Raw genomic sequence first — 14,496 nt, 5'->3', positions numbered from 1 at the left:
TTTAAGAGGTTGCTTTTTTATATTCTGTCCAGGCTTTTAACTTATTTTCAGCAAGTCTTATCAGTTCTACCTTCAAAATACATCCAGAATTTTACCACTGCTCACCACACTCACTACCACCACCCTGCCCCAGTCCTCAGGTCCTCTCGGCCTCTTAGGCGATTATTGTGAGGACCTCCTCACCCACTCCTCTGCCTCTACCCCTGTGTGTGCAGTCCATGCCTCAACACAGCAGCCTGAGGGAGCCTATTCAAACCTAAGTCATATCATGTCACCCCAATGACTTCCCATCAGACACGAAAGTCAAAGTGCTTTCTGTGACCAAAAAGTCCCACATAATCTAGGCCCCCATTGCTTCTCTGAACCCTTGACCCACTGTCTTATTACTTTTGCCTCTTTAATGTTTCATCAGGCGTTAGTAATCCAGTGCTGCATAACAAAGCATCCCCAAGTCTGGCAGTTAAAAACAATAAAAGCAGGGCACGTGGGTGGCTCAGTTTAGGTTAGCGTCTGCCTCTCAGTTTCGGCTCAGGTCATGATCTCACAGATTGTGAGATCAAGCCCCACATCAGGCTCTGTGCTGATGGTGCAGAGTCTGCTTGGGACTCTCTTTCTCTCCCTCTCTCTGACCCTTCCTCACTTGTATACTCTCTCTCTCTCTCTCTCTCTCTCTCTCAAAATAAATAAATAAACTTAAAACAAATTTTTTTTAATGAAAAGAAAACATCAAAAGTCATGTTTTCCTTTGGTCAAGACTTCAGGAAGGGATCAGAAGCATTTCTCAATCAGGGTATTCAAGAGGCCTGCACTCAAGATATTATCTGGAGCTATGGCTGCCTGAAGGCTAGACTGGAGCTGGGATTAGACCTGCTTCAGTGATGGCCCACTTACACGCTGGCACATCAGCACTGCCTATAGCCTGGGACCTTTCCTCACGCTGCCTGGGTGTTCTCAACATCACAGCAGTTGGTTTCCCCCAGGGTGAGCGATCCAAGCAATCGAGGCAAAGCCACAATGCCTTTGCTGACTTGGCCTCAGAAATCACACATGGTTGGGGCGCCTGGGTGGCTCAGTTGGTTAAGTGTCCGACTTCAGCTCAGGTCATGATCTCACAGTCCGTGAGTTCGGGCCCTGTGTCGGGCTCTGTGCTGACAGCTCAGATGCTCTCTCTGTCTCAAGAAAATAAATAAATGTTAAAAAAAAATTAAAAAAAAAAAGAAGTCATACATGGTCACTTCTGTTGTGCTCTTTCATCATACTGGGCCAGCACTAACTCAGTGTGAGAGCCAATTATACAAAGGCATGAACACCAGGGGGTGAGAATAGGGAGGCTGCCTATCACACTTTAACAGGCCAGGCATGGCCGCCTCATGACCTTCACATTTACCACTTCCTTCTGTTTAAAATGTTCTTCCCCCGATGTCCATATGGCCAGCTCCCTCACTTCCTTTACATCTTTTTAAATATTATCTTTGGGATACCTGGGCGGCTCAGTCAGTTAAGCATCCGACTCTTGATTTCAGCTCAGGTCATGATCCCACAGTTTGTGAGATCGAGCCCCACATCAGACTCTGTGCTGACAGCACAGAGCCTGCTTGGGATTCTCTCTCTCTCTCTCTCTCTCTCTCTCTCTCTCTCTCTGCCCCTCCCCTGCTCATGATCACTCTCTCTCTCTCCACCCCCCCCCCAAATAAATAAAAAAACACTAAAAAATATATATTATCTTCACAGTGAGGACTGTCTGTCCTCCCCCCCCCCCATCTAAAATGGAAACAAATACCTATACTTCTTCTGCATTGAACACAAGTTCACTTTTGAGACCTTTGTGACTAGAGCAAACCTGATCATATGCTTGAATCCCACTCAAACAGGTCTGTCTCAAGTCTTTTTAAGATTATCCTAAAGGGGGGCGTCTGGGTGGCTCAGTCGGTTGAGTGTCCAACTTTGGCTCAGGTCATGATCCCACGGTCTGTGGGTTCAAGCCCCACATCAGGCTCTGTGCTGACAGCTCAGAGCCTGGAGCCTGCTTTGGATTCTGTGTCTCCCTCTCTCTCTGCCCCTCCCCTGCTCATGCTCTGTCTCTCTCTCTGTCAAAAATAAACATTAAAAAAAATTTTTTTAAAGATTATCCTAAAGGGGTTTTGCAATTGGCAAAATTAGGAATCCAGATGCGGCAAAACCAGCCATTCCCAAAAACCCACACAACTGTGGGTCCTTGGTGGGCCAGCTGACATAATACTATTTTCCTTTCTTGAGGAAGACCTCACTGTCCCTCAGACATCATAAACCCCAAGTATTTTACAGCTTCCTTCAAAATTTGGGCCTTTCCTTTCAATACCTTATATATCCCTTGCTGGCTATAGTATTTTTGTGATATACAACACCTCAATAATCAGAATTACAAGTGATGACATTATACCAGGACCTACTAGAACTTGAGGGATTTCATTTAATTTCTAGAACAGCCATAGCATTTACCCATACAAGTTAACCTTACCCATACAAGATAAGAAGGTTTATCATCGCTTAGTTGATAATGCTTCCCAAACCAAATAAACAAACCTAATTAGTCAAAGACTTCATTTAGATTTTGAATTTGGGGAAGTTTGTGAAAAAAATATTGGAAGGTTTTAAAGCCCATGTCTAAGTGGGATCACAGATCATTATGAAACTTTTGCTCAAGTTGGTAATAAGAGATTCAACAGGAGGTTATTAAGAGGATTCTGTTTTCTTAAATAATCAAAGACCTGATAAAAACAAAGCATAGGAACTGTTTTTCCTGGGTAGATAAAGAAAAATCTTTACTTATTTATTGATTGATTGATTTGAGAGAGAGAGAGAGAGAACACGAGAAGGGAGAGGGGCAAAGGGAAAGAGAGAATCTTAAGCAAGTTCCACGCTCAATGCAGAGTCCAATGCAGGCCTCAATCCCATGATCATGACCTGAGCTGAAATCAAGAGTCAGATGCTCAACCAACTGAGCCACCCAGGCGCCCCAAGAAAAAACTTTGTTTACAATTTTTTATCAAGAGTAAATCAAATTCCAACCTATGCCAGTATATATTTTTAAGTTTATTCTATTTTTTTAGTAATCTCTACGCCCAATGTGGGGCTCAAACCCATGACCCCAAGCCAAGATCAAGAGTCACACTCTCCTCTGACTGAGCTAGGCCAGGTGCCCCTATACCAGTGTACTTTTAAAACTCACTCATTTCATGGGAAAAGGTATTTGCAAATGACATATCGGACAAAGGGCTAGTATCCAAAATCTATAAAGAGCTCACCAAACTCCACATCTGAAAAACAAATAATCCAGTGAAGAAATGGGCAGAAGACATGAATACATACTTTTCCAAAGAAGACATCCAGATGGCTAACAGACACATGAAAAGATGCTCAACGTCACTCATCATCAGGGAAATACAAATCAAAACCATACTGAGATACCACCTCACGCCAGTCCGAGTGACTAAAATGAACAAATCAGGAAACTATAGATGCTGGTGAGGATGTGGAGAAACGGGAACCCTCTTGCACTGTTGGTGGGAATGCAAACTGGTGCAGCCACTCTGGAAAACAGTGTGGAGGTTCCTCAAAAAATTAAAAATAGAACTACCCTATGACCCAGAGATAGCACTGCTAGGAATTTACCCAAGGGATACAGGAGTGCTGATGCATAGGGGTACGTGTACCCCAATGTTTATAGCAGCACTCTCAATAATAGCCAAAGTTTGGAAAGAGCCTAAACGTCCATCAACTGACTAATGGATAAAAAAGATATGATTTATATACACAATGGAATACTACTTGGCAATGAGAAAGAATGAAATCTGGCCATTTGCAGCAATGTGGATGGAACTGGAGGGTATTATGCTAAGTGAAATAAGTCAGTCAGAGAAAGACAGATACCCTATGTTTTCACTCATATGTCGATCTTGAGAAACTTAACAGAAGACCGTGGGGGAAGAGAAGGGGGAAAAAAAGTTATAGAGAGGGAGGAAGGCAAACCTTAAGAGACTCTTGGATGCTGAGAACAAACTGAGGGTTGGTGGGGGTGGGGGAGAGGGGAAAGTGGGTGATGGGCATTGAGGAGGGCAGTTGGGATGAGCAGCGGGTGTTGTATGGAAACTAATTTGAATAAATTATATTTTTTAAAAAGTTCAATTTGGACTCCATGGCCATGCACAGTTTCCCATGGCTGACCATCTTCAGAACCTCCCAAGATTATAGTCCTAGGGAGAGAATACAGTAAGGAGTCTGGAATAGTAAAGAGCATGTGGTAAGCACTAAAATAATGTATATTGAATGAATTAATATTGAATAAATCCAGGAATGCTCAGTAACCGGCCCACAGAGTCTTCAATGGTAGTGACTGAATAAATAAGTGATTAAATGGTAGAGTTATAAATAAATAAATAAATAAATAAATAAATAAATAAATAAATAAATAAAACTCATTCATTCCCATCTCAGTCCTGATCACACATAAAACTCCTTTCCAGAGATTTCTTTTTCGCAGGCTTTCTACAATTTTCTTTTTAACTTCAGATTTTATTCTGAATTTTCCCTCTCCTATACAACCAGTCTCATTTTAGGACAAGTTACTTTCTTTCTCCTCAACAAAGATGTATTTCCATTCCTCATACCTTTCTTACCAAAAACACATATCTTACTTTCCTGGCATACAGAGTTATTTCCCATATTATTTCCAGTAGTCTTAGTTACAATTATTAGAATTCTAAATGCTTAGAGACTCTAATTTCTAGTAAAAACTAAGTAGTAAAGCAATTGTGAGCTGTTACACCAGAACCATTTAGGTCAGCAAATTTCTGGATATATTTCATCATTCCTAAAAACATTACTTTTCACAATACCATTTTTAATAAAGCATAAAATATGATTACTAACAGACCCAAGTTATTGTTAGTTTCTCTGTAATAGGACAAAAGTGAATAAGCTTATTTTTAGTGATCAACGTTTCCATATTTTATCCAACTTATATATCCAGTGAGTTCAACCCAGTTTATCATCTAATCGAGCAAAGATTTAAAGTTTTGGTTACCACAGATTTTGGAAGCCACTCACAAGTTTACCTACAGGCCTTTTTATCTATTCAACCTACTTGTTCTTAACGATTTCGCAGACAAAAATCAACCATCACTTGAAGCCATTTTTATTGACCAAGTGCTACAGATGCACCATAAATTCAGGTAGAATAAAAGTTGATTAATAAGTTTGATGTTGATAACTCCAAAAGATATGCTGATGCTCAACAAACTTGGATTTTAATTTACAAGAGATTATCACAGATCATGTGAACTTGAAAAGCATTTGCATTAGTTTATATTTTGGAGTTCTAGAGTGCCCAATTTTTTTAAGTTTATTTGTTTATTTTTGAGAGAGAAGAACAATCAGGCGAGAGGGAGAGAATCCCAAGCAGGCTCCTCGCTGCCAGCACACAGAGCCCAACACAAGGCTCGATCTCACAAACCGTGAGATCATGACCTGAACCAAAATAGAGAGCAGGTCACTTAAACGACTGAGCCACCCAGGCACCCCAACAATGCTCAATTCTTACAAGCACTTGCCTTTAAATCAAATGGAGTTCTTTTACAAGTTACTTTTAACAGCCATCCGGAGGTCAAACATAGCACACTTAGACACAAAAACCTTATTAAGATTTGTACTTATCCTTGATGACAAGTAAGTCTATGGAAGCCGCGGGCCAGGTTTGAACAGGGGTGCTTTAGTAATTTGGGCCCTGTTTCATAGGTCAAAAGCTCCAGAAATCTTTTGGTCTCTTTTTCCCGAGACTCTTTTTATATTTTTACTGGAAAGGCTATCGTCCTGGGTGATCCGCAGAGAGAAGGCAGCCCCAGTATCAAGGAAAAAGCCAACTGGCTCTTCTACTAGGGCCACAGGTGCTCCTCGTGGGAGATGAGGATCTGATTTTCTTTGAGGGGCACCTGGAATGATTTGGTTTTGCCCATCCCCTCTCCTTCCCCGGGGCAGTATGGGCAATCCCATTCCCAGCGCTCCACGTGCTTACAATAGGCACACTGACTGTAACCCTATCTTGTCTTTGGTATCTTGGTCCCACGATTGGGACTAGGGACACTCACCCATGGGGCCTTCCTTTCTTCCCCTGAGTTACCTCATGCAGACTGGAGCCACTGCCACAACGGCAGTCTGTCTTCATTTTCTTGTCTTCTTCTTCACCCTCTGTCACATATCAGTTATTGAATACCCTAAAAGCTGTCTCTGTCCACTGAGTGGAGTTAGTGTTGGGACCTATGGCCAATTTTTGAAGTTTTCTGCAGATATCTGGAGCACTGTGAGATATGCAATAGGTATTAAGGGGCACCTGGGTGGTTCGGTAGGTTAAGCGGCCAACTTCAGCTCAGGTCACGGTCTCATGGTCCTTGAGTTCAAGCCACAAGACGGGCTCTGGACTGACAGCTTGGAGCCTGAAGCCTGCTTAGGATTCTGTCTCCCTCTCTTTGTCCCTCCCCTGCTCGCTGCACTCTGTCTTCTCTCAAAAATAAACATTTAGGGGTGCCTGGGTGGCTCAGTCGGTTAATTGTCTGACTTCAGCTCAGGTCACGATCTCACAGTTTGTGGGTTCAAGCCCCGCGTCGGACTCTGTGCTGACACCTCAGAGCCTAGAGCCTGCTTCAGATTCTGTCTCTCTCTCTAACCCCTCCTCCACTCACACTCTCTGTGTGTCTCTCTCATTAAGGACCACTTGACTACCTTGGGCCTCAGGGTCCCAATTTGTATGCATTTTTACACAATCTCACAGCCTCTCTGGGAAGACTGATGGGTTTTTAAACAACACAACAATGTCAGGTATCTGAGACAAATAGACCAACCAGGTATCCAGGCCCTAAATGAGCCCTCAATAGATTGTTCCCGCTTTGCTGGGCCGGTGCTTCCGAGTCTCTAAACAGCCGGCTGCTGCAATCCTCCAACCCAGGGATGATTAGGCTGGATTTAAAGGAGCATTCAATCCCCCAGCTTGACTTGAACAAAGTAGGCTTGACTAACAAGTTGTTTTTTGGTTTTTTTGGGTTTTTTTTGCCGATTACCCACATTTTGTGAGACAACTCGAAGAGTAACTCTTCTAGCTGTGCTGTGGGATCAGCACCACTTACCTCCGTGGAAGGATCTTCTGAGCAGAAGGCTCAGTGTAGCTGCTGGGTCTCCCAATGGGGCAGTGAGGCTGCTCCAGCAACACAGGTTGAGACAGTTAGGGACTATGGAACAGGCTCCAAGTGAAAAACCTTATGCACCTGGGGCTGTTATTGTTAAACTGCTTCTGTTACAGAGCAGAAGGAGACTGTGACCACGACGTGTCCCCATATACAAGTCTGGCTTAATACAGAAGACTCTCGCTCCCAAAAGTGCCAACCTGAATTGCCTGCCAATATCGACCAGTAGGGACACGGCCCTTCCAACCAATCAGGATGAGGTGGCTTTTTTTTCTCTTATTACCGGATTGGATTGGAGCGGGAACTTTATGTAAGCGTAGCCTCCCTCTTTATAAGGTACCTCCCTTCAGCTAGACCTGTAACACCTGTTAAAACCTTGCAGGTGGCTTTGACTTTTGGGTCCAGCCTCGTCTCTATGCTGTAGGGTAACACAGGCACCAACAAGGGAGAGTCCCCCCAAGGAATCCTCACTTGGCCCCAATAGCCTGGGCAGTACCCACTGCTCTGCCCATGGGAAACCAGGGAACTGAAATATAGAACCTCAGAAGGACGAGAGTGTCATCTGGGTCACCAAATCTGTTACGGGACCAAAGTTGGTCCGCTTCTTGGTGACCTATAGACAGACTGCACCAGATGGGAGTTGCCTCACAAGGTCCTCATGTGCACAAACAATGAGATCACAGGGTGTAATTTCCAAAGCAGTGACCCCCTGAACAAGAGAAGACAGGCTCCTGTTAGTAGGGTTTGGGATGAACATTCAGGGGATTTTACCATTATAATGAGGCTGAAGCATTTTTTGATTCATCTGCTAAAGTGTCTTCTTCAGATTTTTCTTTTTTCTGTTCCAGCATTTAAGTTAGTTTTCAAAAAGTATGACTGAGGCAGAAGCTTCTAGGAGTTTGAGTTCAGGAGGTCAGTCCTGAGTTCAGGGCCAGTGACAAAGTGGGCAATAGGAAGTGTTTTAAAATTGACAAATCTAGAAGTAGTTGTAGAGCATATTATTTTAAAAATAAGAATTACCACAAAACAATTAAAAATGGTTGCCTCTAGGGGTGAGGAGGGGACTGTTTTTCAGTAATTTTTGGTAGATTTTTTCCAAGTGACATGCATGTTTATAGGTCAGAAGATTTCAATGACTTGCAAAGGAAAAATGACTGGTGTAGGTAAAAATGTAAAGTTTCCTACAACTAACAATGCTCAAGTCCATCTGACAGAAGACAATTCACTCCACCCTTAGGCAAACTACACTTTTAAACACCAATTTTAAAAGTGTGAAAATTACATAAGGAAATGATACAACCTATAGTATCACTACAGTTTTAAGTCAAATGCTAATCATTAGGAGAGGAGGAAAAAGGTGAAGGGTGGCAAAATATGCCGCTCCAAGACATGCTTACTTCGGCATAACGACAGTTCCGATCTAAAGACACAGAAAAAAAAAAAAAACAGGTACAAGAAGGGCACTTTGACTCTGCCCTTTTTCTTTCTGAAAACAAGCTAATACTTGTCCTCCCCATTCTGAAGATGTCCTCCCTCAACCAGAAGGAAAGTACCATCCTCATTCAAGGGCAGGATGTTGAGACTGAGAGAATTCTATACAAAACCTTTTTTCTTGGCTTCCTCACATAACTTATCTGCTTTTCCACAGCTGCCCCTCTTTGTTCAACCCAGTATCAAAGCCTTTAGGTTATGCCACGTCTTTGGGTCATCTCCTTATGAGGGCTTCTGTACCACCGAAAACTTGTATTAAATAAATGTTTCTTTCCTGTTTGTCCGTCTTGTGTCAACTTAATTCTCAGGCCCGGCCAAAAACCCAAAGAAGGGGAAGGTAACGTTTTTCCTGCCCTGCAGAGGCAAACCCTAGATACATGTTTATTCCATTAATGCATAGCAAACAACCTTAGTTGTTTACATCCCTATTTTCTGTTGTATGAAAACTAGAAGCTTGGTGTTAGAACAGAGTGATACGCTTGGTACGCAATAGTATGTTGCTCCTGGATAAAACTTATCCTTTGGCTTATTTTTCAGATTAAACTGCTATTTCCCAGTGCAGCCTATAGTCGATGTTACGAGGAACTATGATGAAAAAGATGTTCCCTGTTCAATCATGTTTTAGGAATGTTTGGTTTCTTTATTGTAGATCTTCTCAGAACCATCATTACGTTAATGTAATGGTGATTCTCCAGGAGAAGGATATTCCTCCATGCCTCAAATGGTGAGGCGCTTTAAAATGTTTGTTAAATTTTAAAAGGAAGACAAAATTTAAAAAAAAAAACAATGGTTTTTTTGATGGTAAACATCCATTACAGAAGGGATTAGGAGGCAGCTATTAGTAGGTTTAGGGTAATCTTGAAATCTGAAAATCTAAAATTTCCTCCGTAACTTAAAATCTTTCCCAGGACTGATATCTTTTAAGGTCTCCTGGTTATGTGGCAGCATTTTTGAGGTACACTAAAGTTTGTAGTTTAACTTTTTTTTTTTTAAGTAATCTCTACATCCAACGTGGGGTTCAAACTCACAACCCCGAGGATCAAGAGTCACATGCTCTACTAACTGAGCCAGCCAGGTGCCCTGATACACTGAAGGTGTTATGGTGGTTTTTCTAAAAGAGAAATTCATTCTGTTAAAATCAAATTTAACAAAACTTTTTTAAAAGAGACATTGGGTGCTAAAAGAGATTTCTGAATGTCAATTTATTTTTGTGTTTTTCAAGTCAAGATTATATGAACTATGTACGAACTACCCAGTTTTTAGATAGGAGAATAAAAAGAACAAGCAAAGGTTGTACAGGATATCTGATTCTTTTTACTGAACAGAAAATAAGTAAGTATACAAGTTTGCCAAAGAGAGTGGTAAAAACTGAAAGTTATGTATTATGGAATCAGTACATCAAGTTTTACTTTGGTAGCCGGTGATTCTCATAGTTAATTCTGCAAAAAACCAAAATCGGTTATACAGAAATAAGAATATAAAACGCCCCTTTCTAAACCCTAGTTTGATAAAACTGATTTCATATCTAGCTTATTGATAATATTCAGTTTCAGTTTTCCCTGTGCAAATAATACAAGTCGTTAATGTGGTTTGGTGAGCTGAAATCAATTTCTCTTAGGATAGTTCAACATAATAACCCAAATATAAAAAAGCTATTCAAGATTCACAGAGATAAACCAGTGCCTAAGAAACATAATTCACCCATGTGCATAATCATTTATAACATATTTCTCCAACATAAAATCACGGTCAAAGACAGTGATAACATTGCATACTCAGTGCATTACTTCCTGTAGTGCATTCCTATGGCTCATCCGGAGTTTAATGCCGTGTAACCACCATACTTCTAATGAATGGGTTTCTACCATACACAAATCCATCCGATTCTTTTTAAAAATCTAACACTCTTAAAGACCTTGAGCTTGATATATAAGGACTTTGTGTTTTAATATCCCAAACATTGGGAAGATCAGGTGTGAAACATAGTAACCACCCCTTGTAAGCAAGACTGCACATAAATTTTTGTTATATCACCACAAAGAACCCTCAAAACAACTCAATACTGCAGATTGAGAGGGGCACATTTATGATTTAGCCAAAGAAAATTCAAATGGCTTTCCTGGAGTCAAATGTACCCCAAGACACATATACAAGGAATGAGTGTAGTGGTGGCAGCTAAAGAAATCTGCCACCGTGTAATAAATGCTATTATGCATTGATGTTGTACATTTTGATAATACACTGATTTGTTTCCCACTATCATGGAGCACAAGAAAATGAAACTCAAAACTATCTTGTTAGAACAGGATAAATGATGACCCCAGTTTTTAATAGGGTTCTTCACTGAAGGAAAAGATAGAGCCATCAAAGTCAAATTAGCTGACTTCAAATGGTTTACATCCCAGGATGAATCAGGTTACACTGATTTAAGCCCAATTTAATTTAGGCAGGTTTTTAACCACAAGAATAAGGACATTCTTAGTACATATTAATAATTAAACCAACATATACACAATTAGCAATCTCCTATATAATATTAATTGTAACAACTTGTTCTCAATCATTTCATAGCTAATTTGTTGCTTTGTTTAAAAACAAACAAGCTCAACTTTATTTTACAATGTACTGTATATTTCTAAGTGTGTTCTGTAATGAATTCATTGAAGCAGTACAGCTCTCTGGATTCTAAGAGCCAAACTCAACTGTATCTTCTGTTATCTGTTTGAATTCATAATTGCCTCTCCCATCCATATGCAGGTAGTACTGTAGGAAAGAAGCAGGGGAGAAAAATCAATGACTAAGAGAATTTCCTTTTTGTCAGCAATTTATGTAGAGGTTATTATGCAAGAGTACGATTGGGAATTACTTTAAGCTTTACTAAAACCGTCAAAAGTTTTATACACAGAAAGGTAATAAGACTAAATGAAGACGTCTTATCTTTTTTAAAAATAGCAACAATATAATTCTGCTTGGAGTGGATATAGTACTTTCCTTTATGAGAACTAAAATACCAGAATTCCTTATTATCTTGAAGGAACCAAATGTATAAGCCTCCTACAAATCAGAATGCTTCTGTAACTCCACAAAAACAAGGATCTGATCTTGGTTGTGTAAAAACACACTGATCAACAGGGCAGTCTTGAATACTTCCTTTATCTGGTTTCCTGGATCAGTGTGGGACCTCTAACTTAAGGCTTTTGTTAGTTCTTGGTCTTAGCAGAGGAGGAAAAGAGCTATACAGAGTTCCTATATACCCTATCCACTGAAGACACTTAGGACGGCAGTTACAAAGGCTTCTGTTTTATTTAGTGGCTTTTTATTTACAGAAAGGACTTGTTTTTCCGTCTTCTATGTTGTTATTTCTTAGCTATTGTGGACTCTGACATCGTAACGTGTCACCCCTCCTTCACATAATCACTTCTTGATGTTTTGCTTGTGTGCACCACCAGAAAAAGAGGGGAAATCAAGCCCAAGTCCTCTCACAGCCCTCTGGCTGTAATGTTTACGAACCCCTGAGAAAACACAAAGGCCTGGACATTTTTTAAACTGCTTTGTTATTCACTTTCTCACTTCATTCATGAAAAAATGGTCAAATTATGTCATAAGATCATAAAAAGAATCTTTAAAAGTCAAGCAGCTATACAGAATTCCATTATTTTTCACAAAACACTTTCATAGAGGCTGTCTCTCTGATCCTCATGGTAATCTAGGAGACAGGAAGGCAAGGATAAGAAACTTTATTAATGACGGAAGCAACTGATGCCAGAAACAGTGGTGCTTAAACCCAGGTTTTCTGACTTTAAATCCCATGCTCTTCATTTGATCATTTGTACACAATCACATAAACCATAAGGTTCTTGGGGGTAAAGACAGTACTCTGTATCCCTCAAGGACATTTATGTAGCCCAGTACTTGGTGAAAACGCTGCTCCATGAGGTATGTATTTTAAGGCACAAGATACCCTATACCATTGTTCTAATTTTTCTCAAACCCGTTCTTCTACCTAAAACGTATCATTTAGGAAGAAAAAGAAGGAAGAAAGAGAAAAAGAAAGTAGGGAGGGAGGGAAAATGAATCAACAGGGTTTAGTTTGGGGTGTGATCACCTTACATCAAGAGCTGAAAAGAACTGCCACACCGAGAATGGCTCTGCTTAAGCACCAGAATAAATAGGGTATTGTACCAGTGCAAACCTCACGCAATCTCTGTGTAAATTATAGCGACTACTTAATGATTCTATTTTGTTACAGTGCAATGGTAAACATAGCCGACATTATTCAGTTTCCCCTTTGTAGCCATGATCTCACTAAAAATGTCCCTAAACCTTCTGCCATCTAATCCTCGAGACTCTTTCCCCTCCTGCCAATACTGGGTAGTGAGAAAAACTTTACTTAGCAATAGCTGTGATAAGGGTGTGTAAATTTTAGTCAGTTATTATGCAACAGTCATTTATAAAAACAGAGAACCACAAGTGGTTTTCTAGTATCTCTCAAATACAACGAAGGCTTGTTTATATGTATTAGAACTTTCAAAACTGACAACTACAATAATATTTAAGAAAAACCGATTTTATTTTATATACCTGAAATAGAATCACCTTTTGTACTTCAAGGTATGTATTTAAAAGGGAACATACACCAAGAAATCTAAAAGCATATAACCACCTGAATGCACATATTTAAATAAGATAAAATTCCCCTATACCATTCAATGTTAAGAAATACAAACCTCATGGTGTTTCCAAAGAGACTTTCTATGTGACACAGTAAAGAGGGTGATGCCGACCTAATAGAAAGAAAATGATTTAGGTTTACATCAATAACACAGAATCACAAATTAAAGTAGTATATATTTTTAAGCTATTAAAATGACTGTGTTCAGAAGTTATAGTTAAAAATCAATGTGAAAGAGAAAAAATTACAATGGACGCTGATGTTCAAGGTAACGCAAAGTACTGACCATTGACCACATAACAAAAACAAACAAGTATCAATAAAGTCTTTAAAAATAAAAAAACAACAGGTACTAGCATTAAGTATACTATTTTGTATGGAGCAGAAAATATACATCCCAACACATTTCCTATTTTACTGCGAAAAATATATGAAAAGGGTACAAGAACAGTAAAAATGGCAAAAGGTCAAAATCAGGAAAATTAAATCTATATAATATAGTGTTGTCTACAGTACATCTGTTTTTCAAATACAGGATCATAATCCTTTATTGGAACCTCTGTTTTGGAATAGGTCTTGGAATTCAGATTTTGGAAAAGTAGCAGTATCATCACCGGAGGGTTCTGGGAAAGAATTCTGTAATTAAACACATGAATGTTTCTGTGGCAGGATGTAAGAACACTGACATTGAGACGTCTAAGAGTTTAAATATCTTTTGTTAGTTCAGGCAAGGTTTGGCTACCCAGTTGAGCTTGCTGCAAAATAATGAAAAATCTTGTAGTTTTAAAAGGTTATTGGTTTTCATTTTTTTATTTTGTTTTTAATTTTGTTTGAGAGAGAAGGAGCAAGAGAACAGAGCAAGCGTGAGCATGAGTGGGGGAGAGGTAGAAGGGGAGGGAGAGAGGGAGGGAAGGAGAGAGGGAGGGAAGGAGAGAGGGAGTGAGGGAGAGAGAGAGAGAGAACGAGAGCAAGAGAGAGAGAATATCTTAAGCAGGCTCCACATCCAGCTCGGAGACCAACACGGGAGTGGGGCGGGGGGAGGCTCAATCCCACGACCCTGGGATCATGACCTGAGCTAAAATCAAGAGTCAGATGCTTAACCAACTGAGCCACCCAGGCGCC

The 14,496-nt window shown here is 40.2% G+C and overlaps 1 protein-coding gene across 2 annotated transcripts in view; it reads right to left on the bottom strand.

Annotated features, from left to right (window-relative positions):
- Positions 1-9,996: 9,996 nt before the first annotated feature.
- The window catches only part of ABCD3 (ATP binding cassette subfamily D member 3), a 74,720-nt gene continuing 70,220 nt past the window's right edge, over positions 9,997-14,496 (bottom strand). For both annotated transcript variants that reach the window (XM_043575618.1, XM_043575620.1), the window contains 2 exons: positions 13,430-13,486; positions 9,997-11,465 (listed from right to left, as the gene is read on the bottom strand). In XM_043575618.1, the coding sequence (XP_043431553.1) occupies positions 11,388-11,465; positions 13,430-13,486 (135 nt within the window). In that variant the 3' untranslated portion in view covers positions 9,997-11,387. The remainder of the gene's footprint in view (positions 11,466-13,429; positions 13,487-14,496) is intronic.

This window comes from Prionailurus bengalensis, chromosome C1, assembly GCF_016509475.1.
Source record: "Prionailurus bengalensis isolate Pbe53 chromosome C1, Fcat_Pben_1.1_paternal_pri, whole genome shotgun sequence".
Taxonomy (NCBI): domain Eukaryota; kingdom Metazoa; phylum Chordata; class Mammalia; order Carnivora; family Felidae; genus Prionailurus; species Prionailurus bengalensis.
Note: the sequence above shows the minus strand (reverse complement) of the source record. Positions and strands in the feature narration are given on the sequence as shown.